The 17,689-nt window shown below is 44.8% G+C and overlaps 1 protein-coding gene across 2 annotated transcripts in view; it reads left to right on the plus strand.

Annotated features, from left to right (window-relative positions):
* Nucleotides 1–17,689, plus strand: part of dock6 (dedicator of cytokinesis 6) — a 116,992-nt gene that overhangs the window by 75,317 nt on the left and 23,986 nt on the right. For both annotated transcript variants that reach the window (XM_083779469.1, XM_083779470.1), the window contains exons 29-32: nucleotides 4,356–4,525; nucleotides 5,315–5,466; nucleotides 7,036–7,218; nucleotides 11,904–12,030. In XM_083779469.1, coding sequence (XP_083635595.1) covers nucleotides 4,356–4,525; nucleotides 5,315–5,466; nucleotides 7,036–7,218; nucleotides 11,904–12,030 — 632 coding nt within the window. The remainder of the gene's footprint in view (nucleotides 1–4,355; nucleotides 4,526–5,314; nucleotides 5,467–7,035; nucleotides 7,219–11,903; nucleotides 12,031–17,689) is intronic.

Genomic DNA, 17,689 nt, shown 5'->3' on the forward strand with positions numbered 1-17,689 from the left:
TATTCCCCAGAGTGTTCTTCCTCCATAAGAAGGTCCTTAACGTAGTGGTATTCTATTCCCCAGAGTGTTCTTCCTCCATAAGAAGGTCCTTAACGTAGTGGTATTCTATTCCCCAGAGTGTTCTTCCTCCATAAGAAGGTCCTTAACGTAGTGGTATTCTATTCCCCAGAGTGTTCTTCCTCCATAAGAAGGTCCTTAACGTAGTGGTATTCTATTCCCCAGAGTGTTCTTCCTCCATATGAAGGTCCTTAACGTAGTGGTATTCTATTCCCCAGAGTGTTCTTCCTCCATAAGAAGGTCCTTAACGTAGTGGTATTCTATTCCCCAGAGTGTTCTTCCTCCATAAGAAGGTCCTTAATGTAGTGGTATTCTATTCCCCAGAGTGTTCTTCCTCCATAAGAAGGTCCTTAACGTAGTGGTATTCTATTCCCCAGAGTGTTCTTCCTCCATAAGAAGGTCCTTAACGTAGTGGTATTCTATTCCCCAGAGTGTTCTTCCTCCATAAGAAGGTCCTTAACGTAGTGGTATTCTATTCCCCAGAGTGTTCTTCCTCCATATGAAGGTCCTTAACGTAGTGGTATTCTATTCCCCAGAGTGTTCTTCCTCCATATGAAGGTCCTTAACGTAGTGGTATTCTATTCCCTCAGTGTTCTTCCTCCATAAGAAGGTCCTTAACGTAGTGGTATTCTATTCCCCAGAGTGTTCTTCCTCCATATGAAGGTCCTTAACGTAGTGGTATTCTATTCCCTCAGTGTTCTTCCTCCATAAGAAGGTCCTTATCGTAGTGGTATTCTATTCCCCAGAGTGTTCTTCCTCCATAAGAAGGTCCTTAACGTAGTGGTATTCTATTCCCCAGAGTGTTCTTCCTCCATAAGAAGGTCCTTATCGTAGTGGTATTCTATTCCCCAGAGTGTTCTTCCTCCATAAGAAGGTCCTTAACGTAGTGGTATTCTATTCCCCAGAGTGTTCTTCCTCCATATGAAGGTCCTTAACGTAGTGGTATTCTATTCCCCAGAGTGTTCTTCCTCCATAAGAAGGTCCTTAACGTAGTGGTATTCTATTCCCCAGAGTGTTCTTCCTCCATAAGAAGGTCCTTAACGTAGTGGTATTCTATTCCCCAGAGTGTTCTTCCTCCATTATGAAGGTCCTTAACGTAGTGGTATTCTATTCCCCAGAGTGTTCTTCCTCCATAAGAAGGTCCTTATCGTAGTGGTATTCTATTCCCCAGAGTGTTCTTCCTCCATAAGAAGGTCCTTAACGTAGTGGTATTCTATTCCCCAGAGTGTTCTTCCTCCATAAGAAGGTCCTTAACGTAGTGGTATTCTATTCCCCAGAGTGTTCTTCCTCCATAAGAAGGTCCTTAACGTAGTGGTATTCTATTCCCCAGAGTGTTCTTCCTCCATAAGAAGGTCCTTAACGTAGTGGTATTCTATTCCCCAGAGTGTTCTTCCTCCATAAGAAGGTCCTTAACGTAGTGGTATTCTATTCCCCAGAGTGTTCTTCCTCCATAAGAAGGTCCTTAACGTAGTGGTATTCTATTCCCCAGAGTGTTCTTCCTCCATAAGAAGGTCCTTAACGTAGTGGTATTCTATTCCCCAGAGTGTTCTTCCTCCATAAGAAGGTCCTTAACGTAGTGGTATTCTATTCCCCAGAGTGTTCTTCCTCCATAAGAAGGTCCTTAACGTAGTGGTATTCTATTCCCCAGAGTGTTCTTCCTCCATAAGAAGGTCCTTAACGTAGTGGTATTCTATTCCCCAGAGTGTTCTTCCTCCATAAGAAGGTCCTTAACGTAGTGGTATTCTATTCCCCAGAGTGTTCTTCCTCCATAAGAAGGTCCTTAACGTAGTGGTATTCTATTCCCCAGAGTGTTCTTCCTCCATAAGAAGGTCCTTATCGTAGTGGTATTCTATTCCCCAGAGTGTTCTTCCTCCATAAGAAGGTCCTTATCGTAGTGGTATTCTATTCCCCAGAGTGTTCTTCCTCCATAAGAAGGTCCTTAACGTAGTGGTATTCTATTCCCCAGAGTGTTCTTCCTTCATAAGAAGGTCCTTAACGTAGTGGTATTCTATTCCCCAGAGTGTTCTTCCTCCATAAGAAGGTCCTTAACGTAGTGGTATTCTATTCCCCAGAGTGTTCTTCCTCCATAAGAAGGTCCTTAACGTAGTGGTATTCTATTCCCCAGAGTGTTCTTCCTCCATAAGAAGGTCCTTATCGTAGTGGTATTCTATTCCCCAGAGTGTTCTTCCTCCATAAGAAGGTCCTTAACGTAGTGGTATTCTATTCCCCAGAGTGTTCTTCCTCCATAAGAAGGTCCTTAACGTAGTGGTATTCTATTCCCCAGAGTGTTCTTCCTCCATAAGAAGGTCCTTAACGTAGTGGTATTCTATTCCCCAGAGTGTTCTTCCTCCATAAGAAGGTCCTTAACGTAGTGGTATTCTATTCCCCAGAGTGTTCTTCCTCCATAAGAAGGTCCTTAACGTAGTGGTATTCTATTCCCCAGAGTGTTCTTCCTCCATAAGAAGGTCCTTAACGTAGTGGTATTCTATTCCCCAGAGTGTTCTTCCTCCATAAGAAGGTCCTTAACGTAGTGGTATTCTATTCCCCAGAGTGTTCTTCCTCCATAAGAAGGTCCTTAACGTAGTGGTATTCTATTCCCCAGAGTGTTCTTCCTCCATAAGAAGGTCCTTAACGTAGTGGTATTCTATTCCCCAGAGTGTTCTTCCTCCATAAGAAGGTCCTTAACGTAGTGGTATTCTATTCCCCAGAGTGTTCTTCCTCCATAAGAAGGTCCTTAACGTAGTGGTATTCTATTCCCCAGAGTGTTCTTCCTCCATAAGAAGGTCCTTAACGTAGTGGTATTCTATTCCCCAGAGTGTTCTTCCTCCATAAGAAGGTCCTTAACGTAGTGGTATTCTATTCCCCAGAGTGTTCTTCCTCCATAAGAAGGTCCTTAACGTAGTGGTATTCTATTCCCCAGAGTGTTCTTCCTCCATAAGAAGGTCCTTAACGTAGTGGTATTCTATTCCCCAGAGTATTCTTCCTCCATAAGAAGGTCCTTAACGTAGTGGTATTCTATTCCCCAGAGTGTTCTTCCTCCATAAGAAGGTCCTTAACGTAGTGGTATTCTATTCCCCAGAGTGTTCTTCCTCCATAAGAAGGTCCTTAACGTAGTGGTATTCTATTCCCCAGAGTGTTCTTCCTCCATAAGAAGGTCCTTAACGTAGTGGTATTCTATTCCCCAGAGTGTTCTTCCTCCATAAGAAGGTCCTTAACGTAGTGGTATTCTATTCCCCAGAGTGTTCTTCCTCCATAAGAAGGTCCTTATCGTAGTGGTATTCTATTCCCCAGAGTGTTCTTCCTCCATAAGAAGGTCCTTAACGTAGTGGTATTCTATTCCCCAGAGTGTTCTTCCTCCATAAGAAGGTCCTTAACGTAGTGGTATTCTATTCCCCAGAGTGTTCTTCCTCCATATGAAGGTCCTTAACGTAGTGGTATTCTATTCCCCAGAGTGTTCTTCCTCCATAAGAAGGTCCTTAACGTAGTGGTATTCTATTCCCCAGAGTGTTCTTCCTCCATAAGAAGGTCCTTAACGTAGTGGTATTCTATTCCCCAGAGTGTTCTTCCTCCATAAGAAGGTCCTTAACATAGTGGTATTCTATTCCCCAGAGTGTTCTTCCTCCATAAGAAGGTCCTTAACGTAGTGGTATTCTATTTCCCAGAGTGTTCTTCCTCCATAAGAAGGTCCTTAACGTAGTGGTATTCTATTCCCCAGAGTGTTCTTCCTCCATAAGAAGGTCCTTAACGTAGTGGTATTCTATTTCCCAGAGTGTTCTTCCTCCATAAGAAGGTCCTTAACGTAGTGGTATTCTATTCCCCAGAGTGTTCTTCCTTCATAAGAAGGTCCTTAACGTAGTGGTATTCTATTCCCCAGAGTGTTCTTCCTCCATAAGAAGGTCCTTATCGTAGTGGTATTCTATTTCCCAGAGTGTTCTTCCTCCATAAGAAGGTCCTTATCGTAGTGGTATTCTATTTCCCAGAGTGTTCTTCCTCCATAAGAAGGTCCTTAACGTAGTGGTATTCTATTCCCCAGAGTGTTCTTCCTTCATAAGAAGGTCCTTATCGTAGTGGTATTCTATTTCCCAGAGTGTTCTTCCTCCATAAGAAGGTCCTTAACGTAGTGGTATTCTATTTCCCAGAGTGTTCTTCCTCCATAAGAAGGTCCTTAACGTAGTGGTATTCTATTCCCCAGAGTGTTCTTCCTTCATAAGAAGGTCCTTATCGTAGTGGTATTCTATTTCCCAGAGTGTTCTTCCTCCATAAGAAGGTCCTTATCGTAGTGGTATTCTATTTCCCAGAGTGTTCTTCCTCCATAAGAAGGCCATCAGTGCGGTCCACTCGTTGCTGTGCAGCCACGACGCTGACCCCCGCTACACCGACCCTCAGGTCAGGGCCCACATAGCCCAGCTCTACCTGCCACTCATCCCCATCACCATGGACAGCCTGCCGCAGCTCCACGACTTCAGCGGTTAGTTGGGCAGCGACGTCGCTTTTCCTTTTCAATGGTTTTTGTTGTTGTTGTAATTTCTATTTACTGTTTTGGACATACACGGTTTCAGTCTGTCTAAAACCGTTTCCTTTCATTAAATGGAAAAAGAATACCTGTGTCCCAATGGATCCAGTTATTATTTAGTCACAAGCTCTTGTTAATATACTTTTCAGTGGTTCAATATTTTTAAATCCTCGGACTAGCTATTTTCACTAGTTTTTCAGTCAGTTTACCAGGAAAGCATCTGTCATTTTCGATTTTTGTGTTGACTATTCAAAGAAATAGCAAATGTACAAAGAAGACAAGCTCACTTCGTGCCACGCTGCGAGCTTGTACATCTGCAATTTCTTTGCAACATTTAGAAAGTGTGAGAAGTACAGATTTCAGACATTTGTCGAATGGGCCTCAGATCTTGATGGGTTCATTAACCCATTCTGACCGGGCACCCATTTTGGTGTCGGCATCATGTTATGCTTTAGCTATTTTAAAATAGCAGATCTACAAGCTCATATCGCGCCACCGAGTGGCGCGATACGAGCTTGTAGGTCTGCTATTTTTGAAAAATCGAAGAGCGACTGACATTTTTAGAATCTGATCTCAGGTCAGAATGGGTTCATCAGACCAGTGTGTGTCCGGCGGAAACCTCGTATGAATCTGATCTCAGGTCAGAATGGGTTGATGTGAAAGTCTAATTATGGAAACACAAGGTTTTCTGCCCTGACAGCTTCGTCATGTCTGTGTTTCATCACACGTGCCTTTTCTCCACAGACCCCTCGTCTGCCCGCGCCCGGCACGCCTCCGCCTACGTCGACGACGGCGACCCAGACGGCGGCAACACCATCAGTCAGTCTGTTGCCATGGCGATCGCCGGTTCCCCGCTGCCGCACGCCAAAGCCAACCCATTTGCCCTGCCCACGGCGGTGAGTGATGGCGGCAGGGGTCGTTGGGGTCACTCCTTCGGGGGGGGGGGGGGGGGGGGGCGGGGTGGGGCACCACAGACCCACAGGTCGGAGGTCAGCCTCTGTCTGTCTGGGAGGACAGTGCTGTCTCTCTGCCTACACACACACACACACACACACACACACACACACACAGTCACAGTTATTACATAATCGCCTAAAGGCAATGATTTGAGATCATCGCAATACATTTTTGCTATCATTTACATGTTTAATTCTTGAGAAGAAAAGGGTACCGCACACTGTCATCAAGGATACGCATGATGAAGGTCGTTTAGACCGAAACGTGGAAATACAGGTACACACAGAGACGTGATGCTTTTAGCGATACTAGCCCATTCTGACCGGGCACCCATTTTGGTGTTGGCATCATGTTATGCTTTAGCTATTGAAAAATAGCAGATCTACAAGCTCATATCGCGCCACCGAGTGGCGCGATACGAGCTTGTAGGTCTGCTATTTTTGAACAATCGAAGAGCGACTGACATTTTTAGAATCTGATCTCGGGTCAGAATGGGTTCATCAGACCAGTGTGTGTCCGGCGGAAACCTCGTATGAATCTGATCTCAGGTCAGAATGGGAGTATCAACAGTGCCCGTTGGGGGGTGATCAGGTGTGATCAAGGCTAACAAAGGGCGAGGTCACGCATCATTGTGGTGTTGTGGAACACGCCTCGCCCAGTTATGTGTCCCTTATATGCCCATATATCCCATTCTGACCTGAGATCAGATTCATACGAGGTTTCCGCCGGGGACACACTGGTCTGATGAACCCATTCTGACCTGAGATCAGATTCATACGAGGTTTCCGCCGGACACACACTGGTCTGATGAACCCATTCCGACCTGAGATCAGATTCAAAAAATGTCAGTCGCTCTTCGATTTTTCAAAAATAGCAGACCTACAAGCTCGTATCGCGCCACTCGGTGGCGCGATACGAGCTTGTAGATCTGCTATTTTTCAATAGCTAAAGCACGACATGATGACACCAAAATGGGTGCCCGGTCAGAATGGCATATGGAGTTCTTTGTCAGGCATGCCAAATGCGGATTGTTGCCGCTTCTGGACAACTGGAAATGTTGTTATTATATTATATTATATCATATTATATATGTTGAATAATTTTGAATTGTAAAAGCGTTTGAGAACTAACTACTGATCTAGAAGGCTTTTGTAGAATCGCCCTCGGGTCTAAATGGGTTAAAACGTTGACGTCCTCACAACAAACGTGTGTGTGTGTGACATGTGTCCATCATCCTCAGGCAGGGCGTCAGTGCAGCTCTCTGTCTGCAGTGTCCTCGCAAGTATAGTGATACAAGTGTGTGTGTGTGTGTGTGTGTGTGTGTGTGTGTGTGTGTGTGTGTGTGTGTGTGTGTGTGTGTGTGTGTGTGTGTGTGTGTGTGTGTGTGTGTGTGTGTGTGTGTGTGTGTGTGTGTGTGTGTGTGTGTGTGTGTGTGTGTGTGTGTGTGTGTGTGTGTGTGTGTGTGTGTGTGTGTGTGTGTGTGTGTGTGTGTGTGTGTGTGTGTGCAGGCAGGGCGTCAGTGCAGCTCTCTGTCTGCAGAGTGCAGCAGGACTCTGCTGGTGTGCTTCCTGTGGGTGCTGAAGAACGCCGACGGCTCTCTGCTGGAGCGCTGGGTGTCTGACCTGTCCGTGCTGCAGATCAACCGCCTGTTGGAGCTGCTGCACCTCTGTGTGTCCTGCTTTGAGTACAAGGTACAGTACCTCTGTGTGTCCTGCTTTGAGTACAAGGTACAGTACCTCTGTGTGTCCTGCTTTGAGTACAAGGTACAGTTACTACAGTATGCTACCTCTGTGTGTCCTGCTTTGAGTACAAGGTACAGTATGCTACCTCTGTGTGTCCTGCTTTGAGTACAAGGTACAGTACGCTACCTCTGTGTGTCCTGCTTCAGTACAAGGTACAGTTACTACCTCTGTGTGTCCTGCTTACAGTACAAGGTACAGTAACTACCTCTGTGTGTCCTGCTTTGAGTACAAGGTACAGTATGCTACCTCTGTGTGTCCTGCTTTGAGTACAAGGTACAGTAACTACCTCTGTGTGTCCTGCTTTGAGTACAAGGTACAGTATGCTACCTCTGTGTCCTGCTTTGAGTACAAGGTACAGTATGCTACCTCTGTGTGTCCTGCTTTGAGTACAAGGTACAGTATGCTACCTCTGTGTGTCCTGCTTACAGTACAAGGTACAGTAACTACCTCTGTGTGTCCTGCTTTGAGTACAAGGTACAGTTACTACAGTACGCTACCTCTGTGTGTCCTGCTTCAGTACAAGGTACAGTTACTACCTCTGTGTGTCCTGCTTACAGTACAAGGTACAGTAACTACCTCTGTGTGTCCTGCTTGGAGTACAAGGTACAGTATGCTACCTCTGTGTGTCCTGCTTTGAGTACAAGGTACAGTATGCTACCTCTGTGTGTCCTGCTTTGAGTACAAGGTACAGTATGCTACCTCTGTGTGTCCTGCTTTGAGTACAAGGTACAGTATGCTACCTCTGTGTCCTGCTTTGAGTACAAGGTACAGTATGCTACCTCTGTGTGTCCTGCTTTGAGTACAAGGTACAGTATGCTACCTCTGTGTGTCCTGCTTACAGTACAAGGTACAGTAACTACCTCTGTGTGTCCTGCTTTGAGTACAAGGTACAGTTACTACAGTACGCTACCTCTGTGTGTCCTGCTTCAGTACAAGGTACAGTTACTACCTCTGTGTGTCCTGCTTACAGTACAAGGTACAGTAACTACCTCTGTGTGTCCTGCTTGGAGTACAAGGTACAGTATGCTACCTCTGTGTGTCCTGCTTTGAGTACAAGGTACAGTATGCTACCTCTGTGTGTCCTGCTTTGAGTACAAGGTACAGTATGCTACCTCTGTGTGTCCTGCTTTGAGTACAAGGTACAGTAACTACCTCTGTGTGTCCTGCTTAGAGTACAAGGTACAGTATGCTACCTCTGTGTGTCCTGCTTTGAGTACAAGGTACAGTATGCTACCTCTGTGTGTCCTGCTTTGAGTACAAGGTACAGTAACTACCTCTGTGTGTCCTGCTTAGAGTACAAGGTACAGTATGCTACCTCTGTGTGTCCTGCTTTGAGTACAAGGTACAGTAACTACCTCTGTGTGTCCTGCTTAGAGTACAAGGTACAGTATGCTACCTCTGTGTGTCCTGCTTTGAGTACAAGGTACAGTATGCTACCTCTGTGTGTCCTGCTTTGAGTACAAGGTACAGTATGCTACCTCTGTGTGTCCTGCTTTGAGTACAAGGTACAGTAACTACCTCTGTGTGTCCTGCTTAGAGTACAAGGTACAGTATGCTACCTCTGTGTGTCCTGCTTTGAGTACAAGGTACAGTATGCTACCTCTGTGTGTCCTGCTTTGAGTACAAGGTACAGTAACTACCTCTGTGTGTCCTGCTTAGAGTACAAGGTACAGTATGCTACCTCTGTGTGTCCTGCTTTGAGTACAAGGTACAGTACGCTACCTCTGTGTGTCCTGCTTAGAGTACAAGGTACAGTATGCTACCTCTGTGTGTCCTGCTTTGAGTACAAGGTACAGTAACTACCTCTGTGTGTCCTGCTTAGAGTACAAGGTACAGTATGCTACCTCTGTGTGTCCTGCTTTGAGTACAAGGTACAGTATGCTACCTCTGTGTGTCCTGCTTAGAGTACAAGGTACAGTACGCTACCTCTGTGTGTCCTGCTTTGAGTACAAGGTACAGTACGCTACCTCTGTGTGTCCTGCTTTGAGTACAAGGTACAGTATGCTACCTCTGTGTGTCCTGCTTTGAGTACAAGGTACAGTACGCTACCTCTGTGTGTCCTGCTTTGAGTACAAGGTACAGTATGCTACCTCTGTGTGTCCTGCTTTGAGTACAAGGTACAGTAACTACCTCTGTGTGTCCTGCTTTGAGTACAAGGTACAGTATGCTACCTCTGTGTGTCCTGCTTTGAGTACAAGGTACAGTACGCTACCTCTGTGTGTCCTGCTTTGAGTACAAGGTACAGTAACTACCTCTGTGTGTCCTGCTTTGAGTACAAGGTACAGTAACTACCTCTGTGTGTCCTGCTTTGAGTACAAGGTACAGTAACTACCTCTGTGTGTCCTGCTTTGAGTACAAGGTACAGTACGCTACCTCTGTGTGTCCTGCTTTGAGTACAAGGTACAGTACGCTACCTCTGTGTGTCCTGCTTTGAGTACAAGGTACAGTAACTACCTCTGTGTGTCCTGCTTTGAGTACAAGGTACAGTAACTACCTCTGTGTGTCCTGCTTTGAGTACAAGGTACAGTAAGCTACCTCTGTGTGTCCTGCTTTGAGTACAAGGTACAGTAACTACCTCTGTGTGTCCTGCTTTGAGTACAAGGTACAGTATGCTACCTCTGTGTGTCCTGCTTAGAGTACAAGGTACAGTAACTACCTCTGTGTGTCCTGCTTAGAGTACAAGGTACAGTATGCTACCTCTGTGTGTCCTGCTTAGAGTACAAGGTACAGTAACTACCTCTGTGTGTCCTGCTTAGAGTACAAGGTACAGTATGCTACCTCTGTGTGTCCTGCTTAGAGTACAAGGTACAGTATGCTACCTCTGTGTGTCCTGCTTAGAGTACAAGGTACACTACCTCTGTGTGTCCTGCTTTGAGTACAAGGTACAGTATGCTACCTCTGTGTGTCCTGCTTTGAGTACAAGGTACAGTACGCTACCTCTGTGTGTCCTGCTTAGAGTACAAGGTACAGTAAGCTACCTCTGTGTGTCCTGCTTAGAGTACAAGGTACAGTATGCTACCTCTGTGTGTCCTGCTTAGAGTACAAGGTACAGTATGCTACCTCTGTGTGTCCTGCTTAGAGTACAAGGTACAGTACAATACCTCTGTGTGTCCTGCTTTGAGTACAAGGTACAGTACAATACCTCTGTGTGTCCTGCTTTGAGTACAAGGTACAGTACGCTACCTCTGTGTGTCCTGCTTGGAGTACAAGGTACAGTACGCTACCTCTGTGTGTCCTGCTTGGAGTACAAGGTACAGTAACTACCTCTGTGTGTCCTGCTTTGAGTACAAGGTACAGTACAATACCTCTGTGTGTCCTGCTTTGAGTACAAGGTACAGTAACTACCTCTGTGTGTCCTGCTTTGAGTACAAGGTACAGTAAGCTACCTCTGTGTGTCCTGCTTAGAGTACAAGGTACAGTACGCTACCTCTGTGTGTCCTGCTTGGAGTACAAGGTACGCTTTGGAATACTTTTACTTGGCACAGAACACACTACAGTTACTTTTATATTATGTACAGTAATTGTACTTAAACCCCCAGGCAGTAGCACTATCCATGACAACTGTGATTTATCATGTTATGTAGACATATTTGTAGGTTCAACGTAAGCAACACATCTGCAGCTATTCAATTTAACAGTGGGTGTGTTACATTTGGATGTGCCAATGTGCATACTGTAGACAGTAGTCTACAGTATTAATACAATCCGTGCTTGCACATTGGCACACCTAAATGCAACGCACACATTAATTAACTGTAGTTGTGTCGTGTTACATCACAGTAACTGAGGTCAGCCTCCTAATGTTTTGAAACTTTAGATTGGCCTTGGCTTTTGTTCCCCCTTTTTATATATATATATTTTTTTTTTACTATACTGCAATATAAATATAGTTCCTAGCACACTACACCAAGTGGTTCAATATAAATATAGTTCCTAGCACACTACACCAAGTGGTTCAATATAAATATAGTTCCTAGCACACTACACCAAGTGGTTCAATATAAATATAGTTCCTAGCACACTACACCAATATAAATATAGTTCCTAGCACACTACACCAATATAAATATAGTTCCTAGCACACTACACCAATATAAATATAGTTCCTAGCACACTACACCAATATAAATATAGTTCCTAGCACACTACACCAATATAAATATAGTTCCTAGCACACTACACCAATATAAATATAGTTCCTAGCACACTACACCAATATAAATATAGTTCCTAGCACACTACACCAATATAAATATAGTTCCTAGCACACTACACCAATATAAATATAGTTCCTAGCACACTACACCAATATAAATATAGTTCCTAGCACACTACACCAATATAAATATAGTTCCTAGCACACTACACCAATATAAATATAGTTCCTAGCACACTACACCAATATAAATATAGTTCCTAGCACACTACACCAAGTGGTTCTCAAACCATTTCATGTCAAGGATGCCCAGATTGATCTGTATTCGTCCACACACCCCCATTCAAAAAGACATTGGACCAGCAGGGACCAACAGGCAGATGGTTTTCTGTTGTAGGGCCCACACTGTGGAACAATCTTCCACCTCATGTTAGAGAGTGTCATTGATGTCCATTGTTGTCCATGGCGGGGTTTGCAGGGCAAGAAGACTCTGGAGAGGATCAACAGCCTGACGTTCAAGAAGTCTCAGGACATGAAGGCCCGTCTGGAGGAGGCCATACTGGGAACCATCGGAGCACGACAGGAGATGGTGCGCCGCAGCAGAGGTGACTACCACACACACACACACACACACACACACACACACACGCAGGGCTTAAAGTTCTCCGTCCTGGGGACGGATTTCCGTCCTGAGGATTTCATAGGTCTTTTATGAGATCAGCGCAGATTCGCAAAAAAAAAATATTTAAGGGGGAGACGGGAGTATGTGTATAATGTAGCGATATGATGTCCAAATCCGTGAAAATGCAGCCTGTCTCTTTAAGAAGATAGTGTGCGCGCTCGCCCCTCCCACTCCCCACTCTCTGCGCTCAGAGAGAGAGCACGGCGCTCCACTGCTCCTGCGCTGCTGACAGAGAGAGCCTAAATGACACGTGTGACACGCATACATACATACATACATACATACATGCTTTTTTCAGTTGCTTCTGATGTCCCACATGCTCGACACAACATGTCGGTGCTTGAATCCAAACAAGTCCAGAATGTAAACAACACAACATGTACATGAACGTATTCAGTCAACATTGGTCATACACACCAGAGAGACACACAGAGAAACACACACACTCCCTGAAACACACACACTCCCTGAAACACACTCCCTGAAACACACACACTCCCTGAAAAACACTCCCTGTAACATCCGAGGCAGATCCAGGCACCCTAAATAAAATAAAAACAACCTGGTTGTTGCTCGACACGATGCACAAAACGTGTATGAAATATGAATCAGGCATAATACTCACGTTTGCGTTGGTAAAAGCCTGTGTGATGTATGTCTGTCTGTTGGTAAATGCCTGTGTGGTGTATGTCTGTTGGTTAAAGCCTGTGTGGTGTATGTCTGTTGGTAAATGCCTGTGTGGTGTATGTCTGTTGGTAAATGCCTGTGTGGTGTATGTCTGTTGGTAAAAGCCTGTGTGGTGTATGTCTGTTGGTAAAAGCCTGTGTGGTGTATGTCTGTTGGTAAATGCCTGTGTGGTGTATGTCTGTTGGTAAATGCCTGTGTGGTGTATGTCTGTTGGTAAAGCCTGTGTGGTGTATGTCTGTTGGTAAAAGCCTGTGTGGTGTATGTCTGTTGGTAAATGCCTGTGTGGTGTATGTCTGTTGGTAAAAGCCTGTGTGGTGTATGTCTGTTGGTAAATGCCTGTGTGGTGTATGTCTGTTGGTAAATGCCTGTGTGGTGTATGTCTGTTGGTAAATGCCTGTGTGGTGTATGTCTGTTGGTAAAAGCCTGTGTGGTGTATGTCTGTTGGTAAATGCCTGTGTGGTGTATGTCTGTTGGTAAATGCCTGTGTGGTGTATGTCTGTTGGTAAATGCCTGTGTGGTCTATGTTTGTAAAAGCCTGTGTGGTGTATGTCTGTTGGTAAATGCCTGTGTGGTCTATGTTTGTAAAAGCCTGTGTGGCGTATGTCTGTTGGTAAATGCCTGTGTGGTGTATGTCTGTTGGTAAAAGCCTGTGTGGTGTATGTCTGTTGGTAAAAGCCTGTGTTGTGTATGTCTGTTGGTAAATGCCTGTGTGGTGTATGTCTGTTGGTAAAAGCCTGTGTGGTGTATGTCTGTTGGTAAATGCCTGTGTGGTGTATGTCTGTTGGTAAATGCCTGTGTGGTCTATGTCTGTTGGTAAAAGCCTGTGTGGTGTATGTCTGTTGGTAAATGCCTGTGTGGTGTATGTCTGTTGGTAAATGCCTGTGTGGTGTATGTCTGTTGGTAAATGCCTGTGTGGTGTATGTCTGTTGGTAAATGCCTGTGTGGTGTATGTCTGTTGGTAAATGTCTGTGTGGTGTATGTCTGTTGGTAAAAGCCTGTGTGGTGTATGTCTGTTGGTAAATGCCTGTGTGGTGTATGTCTGTTGGTAAATGCCTGTGTGGTGTATGTCTGTTGGTAAATGCCTGTGTGGTGTATGTCTGTTGGTAAATGCCTGTGTGGTGTATGTCTGTTGGTAAAAGCCTGTGTGGTGTATGTCTGTTGGTAAATGCCTGTGTGGTGTATGTCTGTTGGTAAAAGCCTGTGTGGTGTATGTCTGTTGGTAAATGCCTGTGTGGTCTATGTTTGTAAAAGCCTGTGTGGTGTATGTCTGTTGGTAAAAGCCTGTGTGGTGTATGTCTGTTGGTAAAAGCCTGTGTGGTGTATGTCTGTTGGTAAATGCCTGTGTGGTGTATGTCTGTTGGTAAATGCCTGTGTTGTGTATGTCTGTTGGTAAAAGCCTGTGTGGTGTATGTCTGTTGGTAAATGCCTGTGTGGTGTATGTCTGTTGGTAAATGCCTGTGTGGTGTATGTCTGTTGGTAAAAGCCTGTGTGGTGTATGTCTGTTGGTAAATGCCTGTGTGGTGTATGTCTGTTGGTAAAAGCCTGTGTGGTGTATGTCTGTTGGTAAAAGCCTGTGTTGTGTATGTCTGTTGGTAAATGCCTGTGTGGTGTATGTCTGTTTGTAAAAGCCTGTGTGGTGTATGTCTGTTGGTAAATGCCTGTGTGGTGTATGTCTGTTGGTAAAAGCCTGTGTGGTGTATGTCTGTTGGTAAATGCCTGTGTGGTGTATGTCTGTTGGTAAATGCCTGTGTGGTGTATGTCTGTTGGTAAAAGCCTGTGTGGTGTATGTCTGTTGGTAAATGCCTGTGTGGTGTATGTCTGTTGGTAAATGCCTGTGTGGTGTATGTCTGTTGGTAAATGCCTGTGTGGTGTATGTCTGTTGGTAAAAGCCTGTGTGGTCTATGTTTGTAAAAGCCTGTGTGGTGTATGTCTGTTGGTAAATGTCTGTGTGGTGTATGTCTGTTGGTAAAAGCCTGTGTGGTGTATGTCTGTTGGTAAATGCCTGTGTGGTGTATGTCTGTTGGTAAATGCCTGTGTGGTGTATGTCTGTTGGTAAATGCCTGTGTGGTGTATGTCTGTTGGTAAATGCCTGTGTGGTGTATGTCTGTTGGTAAAAGCCTGTGTGGTGTATGTCTGTTGGTAAATGCCTGTGTGGTGTATGTCTGTTGGTAAATGCCTGTGTTGTGTATGTCTGTTGGTAAATGCCTGTGTTGTGTATGTCTGTTGGTAAAAGCCTGTGTGGTCTATGTTTGTAAAAGCCTGTGTGGTGTATGTCTGTTGGTAAAGCCTGTGTGGTGTATGTCTGTTGGTAAAGCCTGTGTGGTCTATGTCTGTTGGTAAAGCCTGTGTGGTGTATGTCTGTTGGTAAAAGCCTGTGTGGTGTATGTCTGTTGGTAAAAGCCTGTGTGGTGTATGTCTGTTGGTAAAAGCCTGTGTGGTGTATGTCTGTTGGTAAAAGCCTGTGTGGTGTATGTCTGTTGGTAAATGCCTGTGTGGTGTATGTCTGTTGGTAAAAGCCTGTGTGGTGTATGTCTGTTGGTAAATGCCTGTGTGGTGTATGTCTGTTGGTAAATGCCTGTGTGGTGTATGTCTGTTGGTAAATGCCTGTGTGGTGTATGTCTGTTGGTAAAAGCCTGTGTGGTGTATGTCTGTTGGTAAATGCCTGTGTTGTGTATGTCTGTTGGTAAAAGCCTGTGTGGTGTATGTCTGTTGGTAAATGCCTGTGTGGTGTATGTCTGTTGGTAAATGCCTGTGTGGTGTATGTCTGTTGGTAAAAGCCTGTGTGGTGTATGTCTGTTGGTAAATGCCTGTGTGGTGTATGTCTGTTGGTAAAAGCCTGTGTGGTGTATGTCTGTTGGTAAATGCCTGTGTGGTGTATGTCTGTTGGTAAATGCCTGTGTGGTGTATGTCTGTTGGTAAATGCCTGTGTGGTGTATGTCTGTTGGTAAAAGCCTGTGTGGTGTATGTCTGTTGGTAAAAGCCTGTGTGGTGTATGTCTGTTGGTAAATGCCTGTGTGGTGTATGTCTGTTGGTAAAAGCCTGTGTGGTGTATGTCTGTTGGTAAAAGCCTGTGTGGTGTATGTCTGTTGGTAAATGCCTGTGTTGTGTATGTCTGTTGGTAAAAGCCTGTGTGGTGTATGTCTGTTGGTAAATGCCTGTGTGGTGTATGTCTGTTGGTAAATGCCTGTGTGGTGTATGTCTGTTGGTAAATGCCTGTGTGGTGTATGTCTGTTGGTAAAAGCCTGTGTGGTGTATGTCTGTTGGTAAAAGCCTGTGTGGTGTATGTCTGTTGGTAAATGCCTGTGTGGTGTATGTCTGTTGGTAAAAGCCTGTGTGGTGTATGTCTGTTGGTAAATGCCTGTGTGGTGTATGTCTGTTGGTTAAAGCCTGTGTGGTGTATGTCTGTTGGTAAATGCCTGTGTTGTGTATGTCTGTTGGTAAAAGCCTGTGTGGTGTATGTCTGTTGGTTAAAGCCTGTGTGGTGTATGTCTGTTGGTAAAAGCCTGTGTTGTGTATGTCTGTTGGTAAATGCCTGTGTGGTGTATGTCTGTTGGTAAAAGCCTGTGTGGTGTATGTCTGTTGGTAAATGCCTGTGTGGTGTATGTCTGTTGGTAAATGCCTGTGTGGTGTATGTCTGTTGGTAAATGCCTGTGTGGTGTATGTCTGTTGGTAAATGCCTGTGTGGCGTATGTCTGTTGGTAAATGCCTGTGTGGTGTATGTCTGTTGGTAAATGCCTGTGTGGTGTATGTCTGTTGGTAAATGCCTGTGTGGTGTATGTCTGTTGGTAAATGCCTGTGTGGTGTATGTCTGTTGGTAAATGCCTGTGTGGTGTATGTCTGTTGGTAAATGCCTGTGTGGTGTATGTCTGTTGGTAAAGCCTGTGTGGTGTATGTCTGTTGGTAAATGCCTGTGTGGTGTATGTCTGTTGGTAAATGCCTGTGTGGTGTATGTCTGTTGGTAAATGCCTGTGTGGTGTATGTCTGTTGGTAAATGCCTGTGTGGTGTATGTCTGTTGGTAAAAGCCTGTGTGGTGTATGTCTGTTGGTAAATGCCTGTGTGGTCTATGTTTGTAAAAGCCTGTGTGGTGTATGTCTGTTGGTAAAAGCCTGTGTGGTGTATGTCTGTTGGTAAAAGCCTGTGTGGTGTATGTCTGTTGGTAAATGCCTGTGTGGTGTATGTCTGTTGGTAAATGCCTGTGTTGTGTATGTCTGTTGGTAAAAGCCTGTGTGGTGTATGTCTGTTGGTAAATGCCTGTGTGGTGTATGTCTGTTGGTAAATGCCTGTGTGGTGTATGTCTGTTGGTAAAAGCCTGTGTGGTGTATGTCTGTTGGTAAATGCCTGTGTGGTGTATGTCTGTTGGTAAAAGCCTGTGTGGTGTATGTCTGTTGGTAAAAGCCTGTGTTGTGTATGTCTGTTGGTAAATGCCTGTGTGGTGTATGTCTGTTTGTAAAAGCCTGTGTGGTGTATGTCTGTTGGTAAATGCCTGTGTGGTGTATGTCTGTTGGTAAATGCCTGTGTGGTGTATGTCTGTTGGTAAAAGCCTGTGTGGTGTATGTCTGTTGGTAAATGCCTGTGTGGTGTATGTCTGTTGGTAAATGCCTGTGTGGTGTATGTCTGTTGGTAAAAGCCTGTGTGGTGTATGTCTGTTGGTAAATGCCTGTGTGGTGTATGTCTGTTGGTAAATGCCTGTGTGGTGTATGTCTGTTGGTAAATGCCTGTGTGGTGTATGTCTGTTGGTAAATGCCTGTGTGGTGTATGTCTGTTGGTAAAAGCCTGTGTGGTCTATGTTTGTAAAAGCCTGTGTGGTGTATGTCTGTTGGTAAATGTCTGTGTGGTGTATGTCTGTTGGTAAAAGCCTGTGTGGTGTATGTCTGTTGGTAAATGCCTGTGTGGT

Source organism: Protomyctophum parallelum, assembly GCF_964188405.1.
Source record: "Protomyctophum parallelum genome assembly, chromosome: 13".
Taxonomy (NCBI): Eukaryota; Metazoa; Chordata; class Actinopteri; order Myctophiformes; family Myctophidae; genus Protomyctophum; species Protomyctophum parallelum.